This window comes from Mustelus asterias, chromosome 24 (genome assembly GCF_964213995.1).
Source record: "Mustelus asterias chromosome 24, sMusAst1.hap1.1, whole genome shotgun sequence".
Classification (NCBI taxonomy): domain Eukaryota; kingdom Metazoa; phylum Chordata; class Chondrichthyes; order Carcharhiniformes; family Triakidae; genus Mustelus; species Mustelus asterias.
The window spans coordinates 58,201,877-58,224,227 of NC_135824.1; the positions used below are offsets into that span (position 1 = coordinate 58,201,877).

Sequence of the window (22,351 nt, forward strand, 5' to 3'; positions counted from 1 at the left end):
CTTAATGGTTAAAAATCTATCTATCTGTGACTTAAACACATTTAACGAGGTAGCCTCTACTGCTTCATTGAGCATTTAAAAAGTAACAAACACTGACAGAACTTGGGGATAGCCCGTCTTTTGTTTAGGCACCTTCTGGACTGAGTTCAACAACCTTAGACCTTGAACTCACAAGAACACAAGAAATAGAAGCAGGAGTAGGCCATTCGGCCCTTCGAGCCTGCCCCGCCATTCAATATGATCCTGCTGATCTATGTCGACCTCAGCTCCCTCTCTGTGCCATTTCCCCCTGCCCCTCTATTCCTCGATCTATCAAATATTTATCCATCTCCACTTTAAATACTTCCAATGATCCGGCCTCCAGCAGCCTTTGGGACAGAGAATTCCAGAGATTCACCATCCTCTGTCAGAAGAAATTTCTACACACCTCGGTTTTAAATGACTGGCCCTTTATCTTGGAGTGATGTCCCCTTGTTCGAGACTCTCCCCCGGGTGAAAACATCTCACCATTTCCAGGTTTCACTTGCACCTCTTTCAATTTGGTCTATTGCATTCGCTGCTCCCAGTGTGGTCTCCTATATATCGGAGAGACCAAGCGTAGACTGGGTGATCACTTTGCTGAGCACCTTCAGTCTGTGCGCAATCAGGACCCTGACCTTCCGGTTGCTGCCATTTTAACCCACGATCCTGCTCCCCGTGCCCACATGTCTGTCCTTGGCCCTGCTGCAATGTTCCAGTGAAGCTCAACGCAAACTGGAGGAACAGCATCTCATCTTCCGGCTGGACACTTTACAGCCTTCCGGTCTCAACATCGAATTCAACAACTTCAGATGATTTGCTCGACCCCACCTTCACCCCTTTCTCTACCTTTCTGTTAACTGTTCTCTAACTTTTATTTCTTTGCTGTCTTTCTTCATTTTTCTTTCCCCCCCATTCTTTCCCCCACTTTATCTTATCTCCCCATTTGCTTCCTCTTTTCTAAATTTTACCTCTGTCCCATCCACCCACCCCCCCCCCCCCCTGCCATGCCACCCCCCTCACCCCAACATCTTCATTTTAGCTTCTCTGCCGTTTGGCCATTCACACCCTTTATTCTCTCTGTGGGCTGCCATTAGCAGCCTTTCCCTTGGTTTCTGTGGCTATGACTCATCTTTCATTCCCTCCCCCTGCAGTATAAATATCTCCCACTTTCTCTGCCTTTTAGCTTTGACAAAGGGTCATCCGGACTCGAAATGTCAGCTCTTTTCTCTCCTTACAGATGCTGCCAGACCTGCTGAGATTTTCCAGCATTTTCTCTTTTGGTTTCAGATTCCAGCATCCGCAGCAATTTGCTTTTATTTTTTCGCCCTGTCAAGCCCTCTCAGGATCTTATATGTTTGAATAAGGCCATCCCTCACTCTTCTAAACTCCAAGGAATAAGGACCCAGACTATTTTAACTCAGGACTCAGACCTCTATTTTTATTTTTTTCACCCCCTCCTCCCCCCACCCCCCTCCTTTTAACAATGATGTGGAGTTGTCGGCGTTGGACTGGGGTGGGCACAGTAAGAAGTCTCACAACACCAGGTTAAAGTGAGTCACCCGATGAAGGAGCAGCGCTCCGAAAGCTCGTGATTCCAAATAAACCAGTTGGACTTTAACCTGGTGTTTTGAGACTTCTTACTGTGCCATTAACAAGTTCTGCTATCTTGCTTTCAGACAGTGTTGACCTTTACACCGCTATTAACACCTGCTTTCATCTTTAATACTGTCACTTCCTTTGTCTTATGCCCATGACATCTTTGTCGTTTAATAACTCCTGATCTCCAACCAGTCCCTGACCTTCCATATTGTACCACCTGTTCCAAACTCTCCTTCCCCCCTCGCTGCCCAATTTCCAACAACAGAAAGCCCAGATTTCTCCCCTTTCTTTAGCTCTGAGGAAGAGTCATACAGACTCGGAACATTAACTCTGTTTCTCTTTCTCCACAGACGTTGCCAGATCTGCTGAGAGTTTTTTCCAGTGTTTTCCATCTTCTATTTCAGATTTCCAGCATCCGCAGTACTTTGATTTTATTCATTGTGATATCCCGGTTGGGTTTACTCCTAGATAGACATGACATTAGGAAGTTCTGAGTAATAAAGGAACCTTGACGTGTTTATCCAGAGATCTCTGAAGATGGAAGGGCATGTTAGTAGGATGGTGAAAAAGACATATGGGACACTTGACTTTTGAACGGACCTACCTCGCACTAGGTTGATCTTTCTCTGCACCCTAGCTATGACTGTAACACTACATTCTGCACTCTCTCCTTTCCTTCTCTATGAATGGTATGCTTTGTCTGTATAGCGCGCAAGAAACAATACTTTTCACTGTATGTTAATATATGTGACAATAATAAATCAAATCAAATCAAAATCAATCGAGGCATAGATTACAAAAGCAGGGAAGTCATGTTGGAGTTATACACAACTTTGGTGAGGCCACAGCTGGAGCACTGTGTGCAGTTCTGGTCGCCACATTATAGGAAGGATGTGAATGCACTGGAGGGGGTGCAGAGGAGATTCACCAGGATGCTGTCTGGGATGGAGCATTTAAGTTATGAATAGAGGTTGGGTAGGCTTGTGTTGTTTTTGTTGGAGCTGAAAATTCTGAGGGATGACATTGGCACGGTGGCACAGTGGTTAGCACTGCTGCCTCACAGCGCCAAGAACCCGGGTTCAATTCCCGGCTTGGGTCACTGTCTGTGTGGAGTTTGCACATTCTCCCCGTGTCTGCGTGGGTTTCCTCCGGTTCCCTCCGACACTCCAAAGATGTGTGGGTTAGGTGGATTGCCCATGCTAAATTGCCCCTTAGTGTCAGGGGGACTAGCTAGGGTTAACGCATGGGGTTATGGGGATAGGGGCTGGGTGGGATTATGGTCAGTGTAGACTTGATGGGCTGAATGGCCTCCTTCTGCACTGTAGGGAATCGATGATTCTATGATTTGATCAAAGTGTAGAAGATTATGAGGGACATGGAGAGAGTGGATAAGGAGCAGCTATTTCCCTTAGTTGAAGGGTCAGTGACAAGGGGACAAGGTTCAAGGTCTGCAAATCTGCAATTTACTGAAGCAGCACAGAATGTGAGATTTGCCATTTTATTCAGCAATGTAAAATATTAAACTGAAACCAATCTTTCCTAATATCTGAGCTAGAGGCACAATAACAATCAGTGTTTGATTCTGTTTTAATCATTGATTTTCCCCCCAGGCAGCAGAGTGCCCGCCCCCTTCCTCCTCCTCCTCTCCCATTGGCGGGCCGCGCAGGGGAATGGGATGTTCCTATTGGGCGGCGGGGTGTCAATCAGCGTGGCGCGCTGCAGTGTGGGAGTTGAAGTCCGGGGCGGGGCTCCGGCTCAGCGTGGGGGAGGGGGCGGGGACTACAACTCCCAGCGGGCACCGCGCGGCGGCGCACTGTATCCATTGGAACAGCTGAGAGAGAGAGAGACTGTGACAATCCCGGGGACCGGAGCCCAGAGAGCCCGGGGAGAGGGAGCAGCCGGAGCCCGAGGACAGAGACAGGGAGCCCGGGGAGAGGAGACCAGAGCCCGAGGAGAGTGAGCAGGAGCCCGGGGACAGGGAGCCCAGAACCCGGGGACAGGGACTGGGAGCCCGGGGAGAGGGACTGGGAACCCGGGGACAGGGAGCAGCCGGAGCCCGGGGAGAGGGACTGGGAGCCCGGGGACAGGGAGCAGCCGGAGCCCGGGGACAGGGACTGGGAGCCCGGCTGATCAAGGCGGCCCTGCCTCTCCGTCTCTGCCCGGGAGCGATGCTGTTGTGTGGGGAAGATGCAGGGGCGGGCGGGCAGCGGGCAGCCTGTTAGTGACTGCCGGGGAAGGCGAGCCCTCCGCCGGGCGATGGTGGCCACACGGGCAGCGGTGCCAGCCTCTCCCTGAGCCCGCAGCGGGCAGCCTGCTGCATGGATGCACAAGCCCGGCTTCTCTGCAATGGAGCCGCTCGGGGGCACCGAGGCTGCCGCTTGCAATGGGGGGCCTGGGGAGCCTGCCTCCATCCAGCCCCTTGGAGGCTGCCAGCTGCTGCTGCTGCCTCTCCCTCACCCTCCCTCATCCCCAACTCACCCTTCCTCAGCCTCAACCCAGACTCCCCCTCACCACCCTCCCTCATCCCCAACTCAGCCTGTCCTTCCTCACCCTCTTCACCCTCACCACTCTCCCTCATCCCGTCTTCACCCTGACCACCCTCACACTCTTCATTCTCCCTCATCCCCAACTCACCCTCAGCTTCCTCACCCTTCCTCGGCCCTAACCCAGCCTGCCCTTCCTCATCCTCTGTACCCTCCTCACCAACCCCCCTCACCCCCTCCTCACCCACCTCCCCCAGCCCCAACTCACCCTCACCTCCCTCCCCATCCTCTCCTCCTCCCTCAGCCTCTCCCAGCCCTCCCCCCGCTTGCCCCTCTCCCCCACCCTCCTGCCCCCGGCTGCCGCAGCTTCTGGACGGTGGTGTTTGATTACGAGTCGGCAGCGGACGAGGAGTTGAGCCTGCGGCGGGGCGAGCTGGTGGAACTGCTGTCCAAGGACTCTCAGGTTTCGGGGGACGAGGGCTGGTGGACGGGCAAGGTGCGGGACAAAGTGGGCATCTTCCCCAGTAACTATGTGAGCAGCAGCGGGGGCGGTGACGGGGGGGATGAGGGGCAGTGCCCTCAGCATCCCGCCCTGCCACTCATCCCCTTCACCGAGCTGCGGCTGGAGGAGATGATCGGAGTGGGCGGTTTCGGCAAAGTGTACCGGGCCGTGTGGGGCCAGGACGTGGTGGCGGTGAAGGCGGCACGGCAAGATCCCGACCAGGACATCAGCGTGACGGCCGACAACGTGCAACGGGAGGCCCGGCTATTCGGCATGCTGAGGCATCCCAACATCATCCTGTTGAAGGGGGTTTGCCTGGAGGAGCCCAACCTGTGCCTGGTCATGGAGTACGCCCGGGGGGGAGCCTTAAACCGAGCCCTGGCCGGCAGGAAGGTACCCCCCCACGTCCTGGTCAACTGGGCAGTGCAGATCGCCAGGGGTATGAACTACCTCCACAACGAAGCGTTGGTGCCAGTCATCCACCGGGACCTCAAATCCAGCAACAGTGAGTAGGCAGCACCCGCACCCACCTCACACACAGCCCACTTCAAAACTACCCTTCGAAAAGTACTCAGTTGCTTGTTTGGAGTGCTTTGGAATGCCCTGGAAAGTAAAACATAAATTATATCTATTAGTGTCACAAACCGGCTTATATTAACACTGCAATGAAGTTACTGTGAAAATCCCCCAGTCGCCACATACCGGCACCTGTTCCAGGAACGTGTGTTCGATTTGGGTCACTGTGAAGTTTGCACGTTCTCCCCATGTCTGCGTGGGTTTGCTCCGGTTTCCTCCCATAGTCCAAAGATGTGCAGGTTAGGTTGATTGGCCAATGCTAAAATGCCCTTTAGTATCCAAGACGTGCTGGTTAGGTGGGTTGGCCGTACTAAATGCCACTTAGTGTCCAAAGATGTGCGGGTTAGGTTGAGTGGCCATGCTAAATTGCCTTTGTGTCAGGGGGATTAGCAGAGTAAATATGTGGGATTACGGAGATGGGGCCTGGGTGGGATTGTTGTCGGTGCAGGCTCGATGGGCCGAATGGCCGCCTTCTGCCCTGTAGGGATACTATGCTATTCAGGTGCACTGAGGGAGAACTTAGCACGGCCAATGCACCCTAACCAGCACGTCTTTCGGACTGTGGGAGGAAACCGGAGCACCCGGAGGAAACCCACGCAGACACGGGGAGAACGTGCAGATTCCACACAGACAGTGACCCAAGGACAGGAATTGAACACGGGTCCCTGGCGCAGTGAGGCAGCAGAGCTAACCCACTGTGTTGCCTCGGCTGCACTGTCAGTTGGGAAAGAGACTCTAATTGTCATTGGGTATACCCAGCTAGCAACACTGGTGAAATCACGTCATTAGCTGGACAAAAGGGTGGGCACGGTGACACAGCGGTTAGCACTGCTGCCTCACAGCACCAGGAACCTGGGTTCAAATCTGGCCTTGGGTCACTGTCTGTGCGGAGTTTGCACGTGCTACCCGTGTAGGCGTGGGTTTCCTCTGGGTGCTCCGGTTTCCTCCCACGTCCAAAGATGTGCGGGTTAGAGTCAGAGGTTTACAGCATGGAAACAGGCCCTTCGGCCCAACTTGTCCATGCTGCCCTTTTTTAAACCCCTAAGCTAATCCCAATTGCCTGCATTTGGTCCATATCCCTCTATACCCATCTCACCCATGTAACTGTCTAAATGCTTTTTAAAAGACAAAATTGTACCCACCTCTACTACTACCTCTGGCAGCTTGTTCCAGACACTCACCACCCTCTGTGAAAAAATTGCCCCTCTGGACACTTTTGTATCTCTTCCCCTCTCACCTTAAACCTATGCCCTCAGGTTTTAGACTCCCCTATCTTTGGGAAAAGATATTGACTATCTAGCTGATCTGTGCCCCTCATTATTTTATAGACCTCTGTAAGATCACCCCTCAGCCTTCTATGCTCCAGAGAAAAAAGTCCCAGTCTATCCAGCCTCTCCTTATAACTCAATCCATCAAGTCCCGGTAGCATCCGAGTAAAACTTTTCTGCACTCTTTCCAGTTTAATAATATTCTTTCTATAATAGGGTGACCAGAATTGCACACAGTATTCCAAGTGTGGCCTTACCAATGTCTTGTACAACTTCAACAGGACGTCCCAACTCCTGTATTCAATGTTCTGACCGATGAAACCAAGCATGCTGAATGCCTTCTTCACCACTCTGTCCACCTGTGACTCCACTTTCAAGGAACTATGAACATATACCCCGAGATCTCTTTGTTCTGTAACTCTCCCCAACGCCCTACCATTAACTGAGTAAGTCCTGCCCTGGTTCAGTCTACCAAAATGCATCACCTCGCATTTGTCTAAATTAAGCTCCATCTGCCATTCGTCAGCCCACTGGCCCAATTGATCAAGGTCCCGTTGCAATTGGAGATAACTTTCTTCACTGTCCACTATGCCACTACCTTGGTGTTATCTGCAAACTTACTAACCATGCCTCCTATATTCTCATCCAAATCAATAATATGAATGACAAATAACAGTGGGCCAGCACTGATCCCTGAGGCACACCACTGGTCACAGGCCTCCAGTTTGAACAACAACCCTCTGGCTTCTGTCAAGAAGTCAATTTTGTATCCATTTATCCCGGGCTATGCTAAATTGCCCATTAGTGTCAGGGGGATTGCAGGGTAAATACATGGGGTTACTGGGATTTTATTTTATTTTATTATTGTTACATGTATCGGGATACAGTTAAAAGTATTGCTTCTTTCGCGCTAGACAGGCAAAGCATACTGTTCATAGAATACATGGGGGAGAAGCAGAGGGTGTAGGATATCATGTTACAGAGATAGCTAGGGTGTAAAGAAAGATCAGCTTAATATATGGTAGGTCCATTCAAAAGTCTGATGGCAACAGGAAAGAAGCTGTTTTCCCCGTGTCTGTGTGGGTTTCCTCCGGGTGCTCCGAGTCGATTGGAACGTGACCTCAGACTTTTGTATCTCCTTCCCATTGGAAGATGGAAGAGAGTATGCCCGGGGTGCCTGAGGTCCCTGATTATGCTGGCTGCTTTTCTGAGACAGTGGGAAGTGTAGACAGAGTCAGTGGATGGGAGGCTGGTTTGTGTGATGGATTGGGCTACATTCGCAACCTTTTGTAGTTCCTTGCAGTCTTGGGCAGAGCAGGAGCCCATACCAAGCTGTGATACAACCAGAAAGAATGCTTTCTATGGTGCATCTGTAAAGGCTGGTGAGAGTTATAGCTGACATGACAAATTTCCTTAGCCTTCTGAGAAAGTAGAGGCGTTGGTGGGATTTCGGTATGGGGGGGACCAGGACAGGTTGTTGGTGATCTGGACACCTAAAAACTTGAAGCTGTCGACCATTTCCACTTCATCTCCGCTGATGTAGACAGGGGCATGTTCTCCTTTACGCGTCCTGAAGTCGATGACAACCTCCTTCGTTTTGTTGACATTGAGGAAGAGATTATTGTCATCACGCCAGTTCACCAGATTCTCTATCTTATCCCTGTAATTCATCTCATATTGTTTGTGACCTGACCCACTGCGGTGGTGTCCTCGGCAATCCTGAAAATCGCATTGGAGGGGAATTTGGCCACACAGTCAGAGGTGTACAAGGAGTATAGTAGGGGGCTGAGGACACAGCCTTGTGGGGCACCGGTGTTGAGGATGACCGTGGAGGAGGTGTTGTTGCCTATCCTTACTGATTGCAGCCTGTGGGTTAGGAAGTCTCGGATCCAGTCCCAGAGGGAGGAGCCGAGTCCCGGGCCATAGAGTTTGGAGATGAGTTTTGTAGGCATAATGGTGTTGAATTGGAAATGGGCTGGGTGGGATTGTTGTCGGTGCAGGCTCGATGGGCTGAGTGGCCTTTGCACTGTAGGGATTCTATGATCTAAGACATAGAAACATAGAAGCATGAGTTGACCATTCGGCCCATCGAACCTGCTCCACCATTCAATATCCTGATCCCACCACCTTACCCCCTCCCCATATCCCTTAACCTTTAGCCCTGAGAGACAAATCTAATTTCCTCTTGAAATCGCACATTATTCCTTTTTTTTTTTAACATTTGGTCTTGGGGTACACAGGAATTAGGAACAGGCCGTTCAGCCCCTCGAGCCTGCTCCGCCATTCCTAAGATCATGGCGTTGTGGTCTCTCAACTGCACTTCCTGGTCTGCCTGCCCCCTCCTCCCTCACCCCATCACTTTTATCAATCAAAAATCTGTCTAACTCAACCTTGAATGCATTCAATGACACCCCCCCGCCTCACTGATCTCTCGGGGTTGGGGGAGGGGGGGAATTTCAAAAAACTGATAACCTTCAGAGAAAAATGTCTCCTCATCTCCCTATTGGGCAATCCTTTATTTTTAAACTGGCCCCTCTCCGCATCCACCCTATCAAATCCCCTCGGACTTCTATATTTCAATAAGATGAAATAAGACTTGTCTTTCTCAGTCAGGACATTGGGTACAGGAGTTGGGACATTCTGTTACAATTGTACAACACAGTAAGAAGTTTAACAACACCAGGTTAAAGTCCAACAGGTTTATTTGGTAGCAAAAGCCACACAAGCTTTCGGAGCTCTAAGCCCCTTCAGGTGAGTGGGAATTCTGTTCACAAACAGAGCTTATAAAGACACAGACTCAATTTACATGAATAATGGTTGAAATGCGAATACTTACAACTAATCAAGTCTTGAAGAAACGAAACAATGTGAGTGGAGAGAGCATCAAGACAGGCTGAAAAGATGTGTATTGTCTCCAGACAAGACAGCCAGTGAAACTCTGTAGGTCCACGCAACTGTGGGAGTTACAAATAGTGTGACATGAACCCAATATCCCGGTTGAGGCCGTCCTCGTGTGTGCGGAACTTGGGTTCATGTCACACTATTTGTAACTCCCACAGTTGCGTGGACCTGCAGAGTTTCACTGGCTGTCTTGTCTGGAGACAATACACATCTTTTCAGCCTGTCTTGATGCTCTCTCCACTCACATTGTTTCGTTTCTTCAAGACTTGATTAGTTGTAAGTATTCGCATTCCAACCATTATTCATGTAAATTGAGTCTGTGTCTTTATAAGCTCTGTTTGTGAACAGAATTCCCACTCACCTGAAGAAGGGGCTTAGAGCTCCGAAAGCTTGTGTGGCTTTTGCTACCAAATAAACCTGTTGGACTTTAACCTGGTGTTGTTAAACTTCTTACTGTGTTTACCCCAGTCCAACGCCGGCATCTCCACATCACAATTGTACAAGACATTGATAAGGCGACATTTTGAGCACTGCGTACAATTCTGGTCGCCCTGCCATAGGAAGGATGTTATTAAACTGGAAAGGGGGCAAAAAAAGATTTACAAGGATGTTACTGGGACTGGAAGGTTTGAATTATAAGGAGAGGCTGGATGGGCTGGGCCTTTTTTATTCCCTGGAGCGTCGGAGGACGAGGGGTGACCTTATAGAGGTTTACAAAATCATGAGGGGCATCGATAAGGTGAGTAGCCAAGGGCTTTTCCCTCGGAGGGGGGGGTCCAAAACTAGAGGGCATAGGTTAAAGGTGAGAGGGGAAAGATTTAAAAGGGGCCTGAGGGGCAACTTTTTCACACAGAGGGTGGTACGTATATTTTTATTCAACCGTGGGATATGGCTGGGCCAGCATTGATTGCCCATCCCGACTTGCCCAAGGGCAGTTGAGTCAATCTCATTGCTGTGGCTCTGGAGTCACATGTAGGCCAGACTGGGTAAGGACGGCAGATTTCCTTCCCTAAAGGACATTAGTGAACCAGATGGATTTTTCTGACAATCGACAATGGTCATCAGTAGATTCTTCATGCCGGGTATTTTTTATTGAATTTCAATTCCACCATCCGCCGTGGTGGGATTTGAACCCGAGTCCCCAGAGCATTATCTGAGTTGCTGGATTAATAGTCTAATGTTAATACCACGAGGCCATCGTCTATCCTATATGGAATGAGCTGCCAGAGGAGGTGGTAGAGGTGGGTACAATTACAACATTGAAAAGACATGTGGACATGGATGGGAAAGGTTTAGAGGGATATGGGCCAAACGTAGGCAAATGGGACCAGTTCAGTTTAGGAAACCTGGTCGGCATGGACGAGTTGGGCCGAAGGGCCTGTTTCTGTGCTGTGTATCTCTGTGACTCTTGTTCTTGTAAACTCCAGTGAGTACATACCCCACCTGCTCAACCTTTCCTCATCAGAAAATCCTTTTGTTGTTGTGTCAGATAGAAGCATTTGATGTCTGTCCAAAGATGTCTTGATTCTGGCTGGCTGGGTTTGTGAGCCGTAGCAGTCAGCATGAAGTGTTAAATGTGTCGTGTTGATCAAATACATATGGACCGGACAGGGAAGAATGTCAATACGGCCTTGATTGGGTCTGAGCAGCTCCATGGTCACATTCCCTCGTGCGTGTGGCCAGGTTGTTGGGGGTGAAGGAGTTCAGTTTGGTGGAGAGATTGGAGAAACTGGATCGTTCTCCTCAGAAGAGAATAGATTCACGTTTTGTGGTTTGGATAGACAGAAGCTTTCCACAGGCAGGAGGGGCAGGAACTCGATGAGATTATCGACCAGAGAACTATAGAGAGAGATGAAGGTAAATATTTTTAACGCAGCGAGTTGTTGTGATCGGAGAGGCGCTGTCTGAAAGGGCGGTGGAAGCAGATTCAACAGGAACTTTCAAAAGGGAACTTGGAGAAAGACTTGAAAAGGGAACATGTGGCGACAGGGGAAGAGCATGGGGAGTGAGATTCATTGAATAGGTCTTTCAAAGAGCTAGCACAATGGGCCGAATGGCCTTCCTTGGACTGCAATATTCTGTTTCTCCTCCAATTCAGGGAGCCGGGTTCAATTCCGTCCTTTGGTCACTGCGTGGAGTTTGCACGTTCTCCCTGTGTCTGCGTGGAGTTTGCACGTTCTCCCTGTGTCTGCGTGGAGTTTGCACGTTCTCCCTGTGTCTGCGTGGGTTTCCTCCCACACTCCCAAGACACGCTGGTTAGGTGCATTGGCTGTGCTAAATTGACCCTTAGTGTGTGTCAGGGCAATTAGCAGGGTAAATATGTGGGGTTACGGGAATAGGGCCTGGGTGGGATTGTGGTCGGTGCAGACTCGATGGGCCAAATGGTCTCCTCCTGCACCGCAGGGATTCTACGATTCAGTTGCCATTCTATTCTGATCAGTCAACTGTCCACTCGAACAGTAGAAAGTGTCTTAAAATAGTCACCCTTCCCGCGAAGGAAGTATTTGACACCCTTTCCGAGCATCAAACTCGAGACCAAATAAGCCTGACAAGTGGTCACATATCAGAGTTCCATCCAACTACTGTTTTGGAAAGAAATGTAAATACTTCCCAAACCAGCAAGCTCTACCACCTAGATGGACAAGGGGAGGCAGCGGACTCCTGGGGAACACCACCGCCTGCAAGTTCCCCCTCCCAAGCCACTCACCATCCTGATTTGTAAATATATCGGCCGTTCCTTCACTGTCGCTGGATCAAAATCCTGGAATTGCCTCCCTAACAGCACTGTGGGTGTAGCTACACCACAGGGACCGCAGCGGGTTCAAGAAGGGGGCACTCCACCATCTTCTCAATGGGCAATTAGGGATGGGCAATAAGTGCTGAGCTAGCCAGGGCACCCGCTTCCCGTCAAAGAATAAATGTTTTTAGCATTTTTGAGCTCAGTATATGGCACAGTGGTTAGCACCGCTGCCTCACAGCGCCAGGGACCTGGGTTCGATTCCCGGCTTGGGTCACTGTCTGTGTGGAGTCTGCACGTTCTTCCCATGTCTGCATGGGTTTCCTCGAGATACTCCGGTTTCCTCCCACAGTCTGAAAGACGTGTTGGTTAGGTGCATTGGCCGTGCTAAGTTCTCCCTCTGTGTACCCGAACAGGCACAGGAGTGTGGCGACTCGGGGATTTTCACAGTAACTTCGTTGCTGTGTTAATGCAAGCCTACTTGTGACAAATAAAATAAACTTTAACTTCATTTAGCGTGGGACTCCACTCCTGAAAGCGCAGGGTTTGAAATTAACCCTGGTTTGGTTCCTTCTCATCACTATGGTCCCAGGGTAAGAGACATGAGTATCTGGAATATAGCGGGGCAGAGGAGGATTGGATTGACGATTGTAGCAATTTAAAGTTCTTTGATAACATGAGTAGAAACAGTTTGTTTGTGGCAGAGCCTCGGACAAGGCGTTGAAATCAGAGCCAAAGCATTCGGAAGTGAAATTAGGAAACACTTCATCACACAACAGGCAATGGAATTGTGGAATTTTCCCACAAAACAGCATAGACTCGAGCCCGGTTTCCTCCGGGTGCTCCGGTTTCCTCCCACAGTCCCAAGATGTGCAGGTTAGGTGGATTGGCCGTGCTAAATGGCCCCTTAATGTCCCAGGATGAGTAGGTTAGAGGGATTAGCAGGTAAAATATGTGCAGTTACAGGAATAGGTGGGATCGTTGTCAGTGCAGACCCGATGGGCTGAATGGCCTCCTTCAGCACTGCAGGGATTCTATGAAATCCGAGATCAATAATTTTTCTTTTTCTCTAGACAAGGGTATAGATAATTTCTTTTGAAAAGACTTGCATTTTTCTAACACCTTTCACAATCCCAGAACATTCCAAGGTGCTTTCCAATCCATTTTAAGGCTTTCCTGAAGTTTCGTCAGTGTCGTAATGGAGGAAATGTGGCAGTCATTTTGAGCACAGCAAGATCCCACCAACAGCAATGTGGTAATGGCCAGGTCAGCTGTCAGTGTGATGTTGACTGAGGGACTAAACATTAGCCGGGGCACCGGAGAGAACCTTCCTTTGAAATTGTGACCATAACATCCATCTGAAAGGGGGGGCCTCACATCAGCATCTCACCCTCACCTCCCCTGGTGCTCCCTCAAAACCACACAGTGTCACGTTTGGGCTTTGTACTCGAGGCCTTCAGTGGGATTTGAACCTTCTGACTCGGAGGTGAGAGATGCTACCCGCTGAGCTGCGGTTGACATATTGATTTTATAATATTTGATTTATTGTCGTCACATGTATTAACATACAGTGTAAAGTATTGTTTCTTGCGTGCTATACAGACAAAGCATACCGTTCATAGAGAAGGAAAGGAGAGAGTGCAGAATGTAGTGTTACAGTCATAGCTAGGGTGTAGAGAAAGATCAACTTAATGCGAGGTAGGTCCAATGATTTCTATTATAGCGGGTTATAGGTAAGCCTAGTCATCGCTAATGTAGGGACATGTTCGGCACAACTTTGTGGGCTGAAGGGCCTGTATTGTGCTGTAGTTTTTCTATGTTTCTAAAAGTCTGACAGCAGCAGGGAAGAAGCTGTTCTTGAGTCGGTTGGTACGTGACCTCAGACTTTTGCATCGTTTTCCCGACGGAAGAAAGTGGAAGAGAGAATATCCGGGGTGCGTGGGGTCCTTAATTATGCTGGCTGCTTTTCCGAGGCAGCGGGAAGTGTAGACAGAGTCAATGGATGGGAGGCTGGTTTGCGTGATGGATTCATGACCTTTTGATTTGATTTATTATTGTCACATGTATTAGTATACAGTGAAAAGTATTGTTTCTTGCATGCGATACAAACATAGCATACCGTTCATAGAGAAGGAAAGGAGAGGGACATGATGAGTTTGGATAAAGTTTAAAGTTAAAAGTTTTATTTATTAGTCGCAAGTAAGGCTTACATTAACACTGCAATGAAGTTGCTCTGAAATTCCCCTCGTCACCACACTAGGGTCTGTTCGGGTCAATGCACCCTAACCGGCATGTTTTTGGACTGTGGGAGGAAACCGGAGCACCCAGAGGAAACCCACGCAGACACGGGGAGAATGTACAGACTCCGCACAGACAGTGACCCAAGCCGGGAATCGAACCCGGGTCCCTGGCGCTGAGAGGCAGCAGTGCTTGCCGCCGTGCTGGCCACAAGCCTTCATCTCATTGAAGGCAGGATGGGCTGGGTAGGCCTTCCCTGATCGCGGTGTGATGGGAAAGCAGGAGACAGAGAGATTTTGTCTGCCGACCCTTTGATTTTCAATGGAACCACGATCAGCACTGCATCCGGAGAGCGTTCAGACAGATGACCTGTGGGAGTCTCCTGCTTTCTCTGCAGTTTTACTTCACCGTGCGGAAACTTGCTTCAGAGCACAGGAAGGAGGCTCAATTGGGATGGTTGCTGCCCTTTGGGGTTTAGGACCTGGAGGATGTGTCACTCAGTGTTTGCATCAAGCACTCCCAGGTCAGACGGAGCTCCGATAATAACCCTCCAACCTGATCTCGGAAAACTGCCTGATGCCATTGCCACATTTCGATACCTTGGAGCATCTCCTAGTTGTCAAATTGGTGCCAAATTATCGTGTGCTTTAGGTGACAGACACAAAAAAAACTGGGCCAACGCTGTCCTCAACACACTTTGCCCAGAATCCTGAGATAAAACTCAAGTCAACAATTCCCGGCTTTGGTCACTGTCTGTGTGGAGTCTGCGCGTTCTCCCCATGTCTGCGTGGGTTTACTCCGGGTGCTCCAGTTTCCTCCCACGTTCCGAAAGAGGTGCTGGTTAGGTTTCTCTAAGTGCTGACAAGTGGGATTAGGTGGGCAGGTCAGGGCCTTCCATGCGTCAGTGCAGATTCGATGGGTCGAAGGGCCTCTTCTGCACTGTAGTATTCTGTGATTGGCCATGCTAAATCGCCCGTCAGTGTCAGAGGGACTAGCTGGGGTAAATGGGGTTACGGGGATGGGGTCTGGGTGGGATTGTGGTCCGTGCAGTCTCTCAGAATCATAGAATCCCTACAGCGCAGAAGGAGGCCATTTGGCCCATCGAGTCTGCACCGACCACAATCCCACCCAGGCCATAATCCCTTAACCCCATGTATTTACCCTGCTCATCCCCCTGACTCATGGGGCAATTTTAGCATGGCCAATCAACCTAACCTGCACATCTTTGGACTGTGGGAGGAAACCGGAACACCCGGAGGAAACCCACGCAGAGACGGCGAGAATGTGCAAACTCCACACAGGCAGTGACCCGAGGCTGGACTTGAACCCAGGTCCCTGGCACTGTGAGGTAGCAGTGCTAACCACTGTGCTGACCTCGAGGGCCAAATGGCCTCCTTCTGCACTGTAGAGATCCTATGATTCTATGAACGTGCAGTTCCTGGTAAGTACAGTATCCTTGAGTACGTATAGTTTCTAATGTTACACTCGACTAGATTATAATCAAATCATATTTAATGTAAGTTACAAACTCTTAGCTTCCCCACGCTGCACATATTTTGACTCACAACACAGGTTATGTTGTCCTTTGCAAGCTGCCGCCTCCTCCTGCTCTGACAGTGGATAAAACTCAGACTCATCAACAACTTGCATTTCAGGAGCATAGTGCTGAAGTAATACATGGCATTTACAGCACAGGAACAGGCCATTCAGCCCATCTGGTTTGTACTGGTGTTTATGCCTCACACGAGCCTCCTCCCACTCTTCTTCATTTTCACCTAGCAATCCTTCAATCCCTTCTCCCTGGTTTAAACCCTTTGTACTGTTCACCTCAGCCAGTCCCTGTGGGAGCGGGTTCCACACAGAGGTTACTCCTGAAATTGTTACTGGATTTCTGAGTGACTATCGTATACCTTCTTGTTCTGGTCTCTCGACACGAGTGGAAACATCTTCTCTACGTCTACTCTGAAACCCTTTCATCTTACAACCCCTTACAGGCCACCCTTCAGTATTCCCTTTTAGAACCATAGAATCCCTGCAGTGCAGAAAGAGGCCATTCAGCCCATCGAGTCTGCACCGACTGTTTCTACACCACAGAATGTAGTTGAGGCCAAAACGTTGTGTGACTTCAAAAAGAAACTAGATATAGCTCTAGGGGCTAAAGGGATCATAGGATATTGGTGGGGAGGGAATCAGGGTGGCACAGTGGTTGGCACTGCTGCCTCACAGTGCCAGGGACGCGGGTTCAGTTCCGGCCTTGGGTCACTGTCTGTGTGGAGTCTGCACGTTCTCCCTGTGTCTGCGTGGGTTTCCTCCGGGTGCTCCCAGACTCTGAAAGGTGTGTGGGTTAGGTTGATTGGTCATGGTAAATTGCCCCTTAATGCCAGGGGGATTAGCAGAGTAAATATGTGGGGTTATGGGAATAGGGCCTGGTCGGGATTGTGGTTGGTGCAGACTCGATGGGCCGAATGGCCTCTTTCTGCATTGTAGCGATTCTGTGATATTGAATTCGATGATCAGCCGCGATCGTGATGAATGGCGGAGCAGACTCGAAGGGCCGAATGGCCTCCTCCTGCTTCTAGTTTCTATGTTTCTAACTTTCAGAAAGAGCATCCCACCCAGGCTGCCCAGCTTTACTGCCCTATCCCGGTAAGGCTGCAGCATTTAGCACGGCCAATCCACCTAACCTGCATATATTTGGAGCGTGGGAGGAAACTGGAGCACCCGGAGGAAACCCACGCAGACACGGGGAGAAAGTGCAAACTCCACACAGATAGCGAACCGAGGCCGGAATTGAACCCGGGTCCCTGGCACTGTGAGGCCGCAGTGCTAACCCACTGGCTGTCTGAGTTGAATGAGGCCTGTCCGAGACTTGTGGGCAGGATAAGGCACTGAGTGAAGAAAGACGTTAGAAGGGTTTGATGAAAGATGTGAAGTTTGAGCAGAGTCTTAAAGGAGGAGAGAGGGCTGGAGGGTTACAGCACAGAAGGAGACTGTTCGGCCCATCTCGTCCATGCCAGCCCGAGAAAACTGAAAGACCTGGATAGAATGGACGTGGGAAAGATGTTTCCATTAGTCGTAGAGATTGGGATCCGAGGGCACAACCTCAGGCTAAAGGGACGATCCTTTAAAACAGAGATGAGGAGGAATTTTTTCAGCCAGAGAGTGGTGAATCTGTGGAACTCTTTGCCGCAGAAGGCTGTGGAGGCCAGGTCATTGAGTGTCTTTAAGACAGAGATAGATAGGTTCTTGATTGGTGAGGTGATCAAAGATTACGGGGAAAAGGTGGAAGAATGGGGATGAGAAACATATCAACCAGGATTGAATGGCGGAGCAGAAGCGATGGGCAGAATGGCCTCATTCTGCTACTTTAGAAACATAGAAGATTGTCCAACTCAATAGCCTAATCCTGCTTTGTCCCCATAACCTTCGATCCCATTCGCCCCAATGCTATATCCAGCAACCTCTTGAATACGTTCAATGTTTTGGCATCAACTACTTCCTGTGGTAAGTCCACAGGCTCACCACTCTTTGGTTGAAGAAATGTCTCCTCATCTCCGTCCCAAATGGTTTACCCCGAATCCTCAGACTGTGACCCCTGGTTCTGGACACCCCCACCATCGGGAATATCCTCCCTGCATCTACCCTGTCTAGTCCTGTTAGAATTTTATAAGTCTCTATGAGACCCCCCCTCATTCATCAGAACTCCGGCGAAAACAATCCTAACCGAGTCAATCTCTCCTCATACATCAGTCCCACCATCCCCGGAATCAGCCTGGTAAACCTTCCATCGAGAGCAAGAACATCCTTCCTCAGAAAAGGAGACCAAAACTGCACGCAATATTCTAGGTGTGGCCTCACCAAGGCCCTGTATAATTGCAACAACACATCCCTGTACTCAAAACCTCTCGCAATGAAGACCAACATGCCATTTGCCGCCTTTACCGCCTGCTGCACCTGCATGCTTACCTTCAGCGACTGGTGCACAAGGACACCCAGGTCCCGCTGCACACTCCCCTCTCCCAATTTACAACCATTCAGGTAGCAATCTGCCTTGATGTTGCTTCCAAAGTGAATAACCTCACATTTATCCAAATTATACTGCATCTGCCATTGATTTGAGCACTCACCCGACCTGTCCAAATCATGCTGATATCTTATGGATACCAAGGTGCCCTTTCCAGGAAATATGGGTGTGGTTGCTGAAGGCATGACTGCTGAGGAAGGAATGAAGAGGCGGCCTTGATAAGGCCAGAGTTGTTGGACTGCGAGAGGTCAAAGTCGGTTGAAGGGATGGGGGGTGGTGGGGGTGAGGAGGAGGAGGAGTGAAGGTACATCGAGGAATTGATTTTTGATTGATTTATTATTGTCACATGTATTAACATACAGTGAAAAGTATTGTTTTTTGCGCACTATACAGACAAAGCATACCGTTCATAGAGAAGGAAAGGAGAGAGTGCAGAATGTAGTGTTACAGTCATAGCTAGGGTGTAAGAAAAGATCAACTTAATGCGAGGTAAGTCCATTCAAAAGTCTGACAGCAGCAGGGAAGAAGCTGTTCTTGAGTCAGTTGGTACGTGACCTCAGACTTTTGTATCTTTTTCCCGAAGGAAGAAGATGGAAGAGAGAATGTCCGGGATGCATGGGGTCCTTAATTATGCTGGCTGCTTTGCCGAGGCAGCAGCGGGAAGTGTAGACAGAGTCAGTGAATGGGAGGCTGGTTTGCGTGATGGATTGGGCTACATTCATGATCTTTTGTAGTTCCTTGTGGTCTTGGGCAGAGCAGGAGCCATATCAAGCTGTGATACAACCAGAAAGAATGCTTTCTATGGTGCATCTGTAAAAGTTGGTGAGAGTCGTGACGGACATGCCAAATTTCCTTAGTCTTCTGAGAAAGTAGAGGTGTTGGTGGGGCTTTCTTAACTATAGTGTTGGCATGGGGGGGCCAGGACAAGTTGGTGATCTGGACACCTAAAAACTTGAAGCTCTCGACCCTTTCTACTTCGTCCCCATTGATGTAGACAGGGGCGTGTTCTCCTTTAAGCTTCCTGAAGTCGATGATAATCTCCTTCATTTTGTTGACATTGAGGGAGAGATTTTTGTTGCCGCACCAGATTCTCCATCTCATTCCTGTACTCTGTCTTGTCATTGTTTGAGATCCGACCCACTATGGTGGAGTTGTCAGCAAACTTCAAAATCGAATTGGAGGGGAATTTGGCCGCACAGTCATAGGTGTATAAGGGATATCGTAAGGGCTGAGAACACAGCATTGTGGGGCACCGGTGTTGAGGATTATTGTGGAGGAGGTGTTGTTGCCTATCCTTACTGACTGTGGTCTGTGAGTTAGGAAGTTCAGGATCCAGTCGCAGAGGGAGGTGCCGAGGCCATAATAAACCAACCTTTGCATTGCCATTTTAGTTGGATCCGGTTGCGTGGAGCAGGAAAGTATAACTGGTGGCATGGCGGTTCGCACTGCTGCCACAACCCGGGTTCCCGGCTTGGGTCACTGTCTGTGCAGAGTTTGCACGTTCTCCCCGTGTCTGCGTGGGTTTCCTCTGGGTACTCTGGTTTCAACCCACCGTCGGGAAGACGTGCTGGTTAGGTGCATTGGCACAGTAACTTCATTGCAGTGTTAATGTAAGCCTACTTGTGACGCTAAACTTTAGTTCTCAGGGTGAAATTTACACAGGAACGTTATGGTTGATTGTAATGTTACACCATTAAATATCTCAGTTAAAAGCTGAACTTGGATAAAATGCAGAAATATAACTCAAATGTACAACTTTAATGCACAACATTAAAGGTGAAACATCCCAGGTTTGTTCACATTATCAAACCGAATCTGTCACCGAGACTCACAAGATGACATTAGGACAGGTTTCGGATTACAGGAGCAAGTCTGTGTTGTTGCAATTACAGTAAGAGTTTTAACAACACCAGGTTCAAGTCCAACAGTCCTGTTGGACTTTAACCTGGTGTTGTTAAAACTCTTACTGTGTTTACCCCAGTCCAACGCCGGCATCTCCACATCATTGTTGCAATTATACAGGGCCTTGGTGAGGCCACACCTAGAGTATTGTGTGCAGTTTTGGCCTCTTTTTCTGAGGAAGGATGTTCTTGCCCTCGATGGAAGGTTTACCAGGCTGATTCTGGAGATGGTGGGACTGATGTGTGAGGAGAGATTGACTAGGTTAAGTTTGTTTTCGCTGGAGTTCAGATGAATGAGGGGGAATCTCATAGAGACTTATAAAAGTCTAACAGGACTAGACGGGGTAGATGCAGGGAGGATATTCCTGATGGTGAGGGGAGTCCAGAACCAGGGGTCACAGTCTGAGGATTCGGGGTAGACCATTTAGGACGGAGGTGAGAAGACATTCCTTCACCCAAAGAGTGGTGAGCCTGTGGAATTCATTACCACAGGAAGTAGTTGATGCCAAAACATTGGATGTATTCAAGAGGCGGCTGGATATAGCACTTGGGGCGAATGGGATCAAAGGTTATGGGGAGAAAGCAGGATTAGGCTATTGAGTTGGATGATCAGCCTTGATTGTGATGAATGGGGGAGCAGGCTCGAAGGGCCGAATGGCCTCATCCTGCTCCGATCTTCTATGTTTCTGATCAATAAGTCTGTTTTAAAAAGCATCTTGAAGGAGGAGAACAACATGGAGAGGTTTTAGGAGGGAATTTCAGAGCTTTCTGAATAACAAGAATGTAAAGGGTTATGAGGAGAAGAGATTGAAGCATCCAATCAGCCATGGTGATATTGAATGGAGGAGCAGGCTCAACGGGCCGAATGTTCCTCTGTTCGGGCCCAGGCAACCAATGGTGGAGTGATTGAGGCTTAGCCAATCAAAGAAGCACAGAACACCCAGGGGAAACACACGCAGACACTGGGAGAATGTGCGGATTCCACACAGACAGTGACCCAAGCCGGGAATCGAACCCGGGTCCCTGGCGCTGTGAGGCATCAGTGCTAACCACTGTGCCACCGTGCGTATACTTACATCAGCATTGCAATGAAGTTACTGTGAAAATCCCCGAGTCGCCACACTCCAGCGCCTGTTCGGTTACACTGAGGGAGTATTTAGCATGGCCAATGCACCTCTTTCGGACTGTGGGAGGAAACCGGAGCACCCGAAGGAAACCCACGCAGACACGGGGAGAATGTGCAGACTCCGCACAGACAGTGACCCGAGCCTGGAATCGAACCCGGGTCCCTGGTGCTGTGAGGCAGCAGTGCTAACCACTGTGCCACCATGTGACTCGGAGCCAGTATAGTTCAGCAAGCACAGAGTGAACTGGACAAGGTGTGAGTGCATGATATTTGATAAATACACCGGGAAATTGACACCTGGTAAATGAGTGTGCTTTCAGTGAAGGGTTCCAGCCTTTAAACTGTCTCCATTAATTGTGTTTCACTCCTGACCCTGCCGTGTGGAATCCAGTAAGAGTTTTAACAACACCAGGTTAAAGTCCAACAGGTTCATTTGGTAGCAAATGCCATTAGTTTTCGGAGCCCTGCTCCTTCGTCAGATGGAGTGGAAATCTGGTCCAGGTCAGTGCTTGGGGTGAGGTCAATGCTTTTCTGCTTTGGATTGACGTTGTTTTCACTCCCACACTCGTGCCTGCCCCAGAGGTGCCTGTGAATATCAGGATGTCGAAACAGTGGGAGGCCATTCCGCCATCATGCCTGTGCTTTGGAAAATATTAGTCCCACCACCTCTTGCCCCATACCCCTGCAAAATTTCCCCTTGTGCAAGTTCCTCTCGAATCTGCTTCCACCGCTTTTCCGAATCACAGCAACTCGCTGCACTCTTCAATGTTGGAGTTCAGTCTCCAGGCGGCACAGTGGTTAGCACTGCTGCCTCACAGCGCTAGGGTCCCAGGTTCGATTCCGGCCTCGGGTCACTGTGCAGAGTCTGCACGTTCTCCCCCGTGTCTGCGTGGGTTTCCTCCCACAGTCCAAAGATGTTGATTTGATTTATTATTGTCACATGTAGTGGGATCGTGAAAAGTATTGTTTCTTGCG

At 49.5% G+C, this 22,351-nt stretch overlaps 1 protein-coding gene across 1 annotated transcript in view; it reads left to right on the plus strand.

Annotated features, from left to right (window-relative positions):
• The first annotated feature begins 3,488 nt into the window (after window positions 1–3,488).
• The window catches only part of map3k10 (mitogen-activated protein kinase kinase kinase 10), an 80,984-nt gene continuing 62,121 nt past the window's right edge, over window positions 3,489–22,351 (plus strand). Inside the window, exon 1 of the mRNA XM_078241802.1 lies at window positions 3,489–5,110. Coding sequence (XP_078097928.1) covers window positions 3,943–5,110 — 1,168 coding nt within the window. The 5' untranslated portion in view covers window positions 3,489–3,942. The remainder of the gene's footprint in view (window positions 5,111–22,351) is intronic.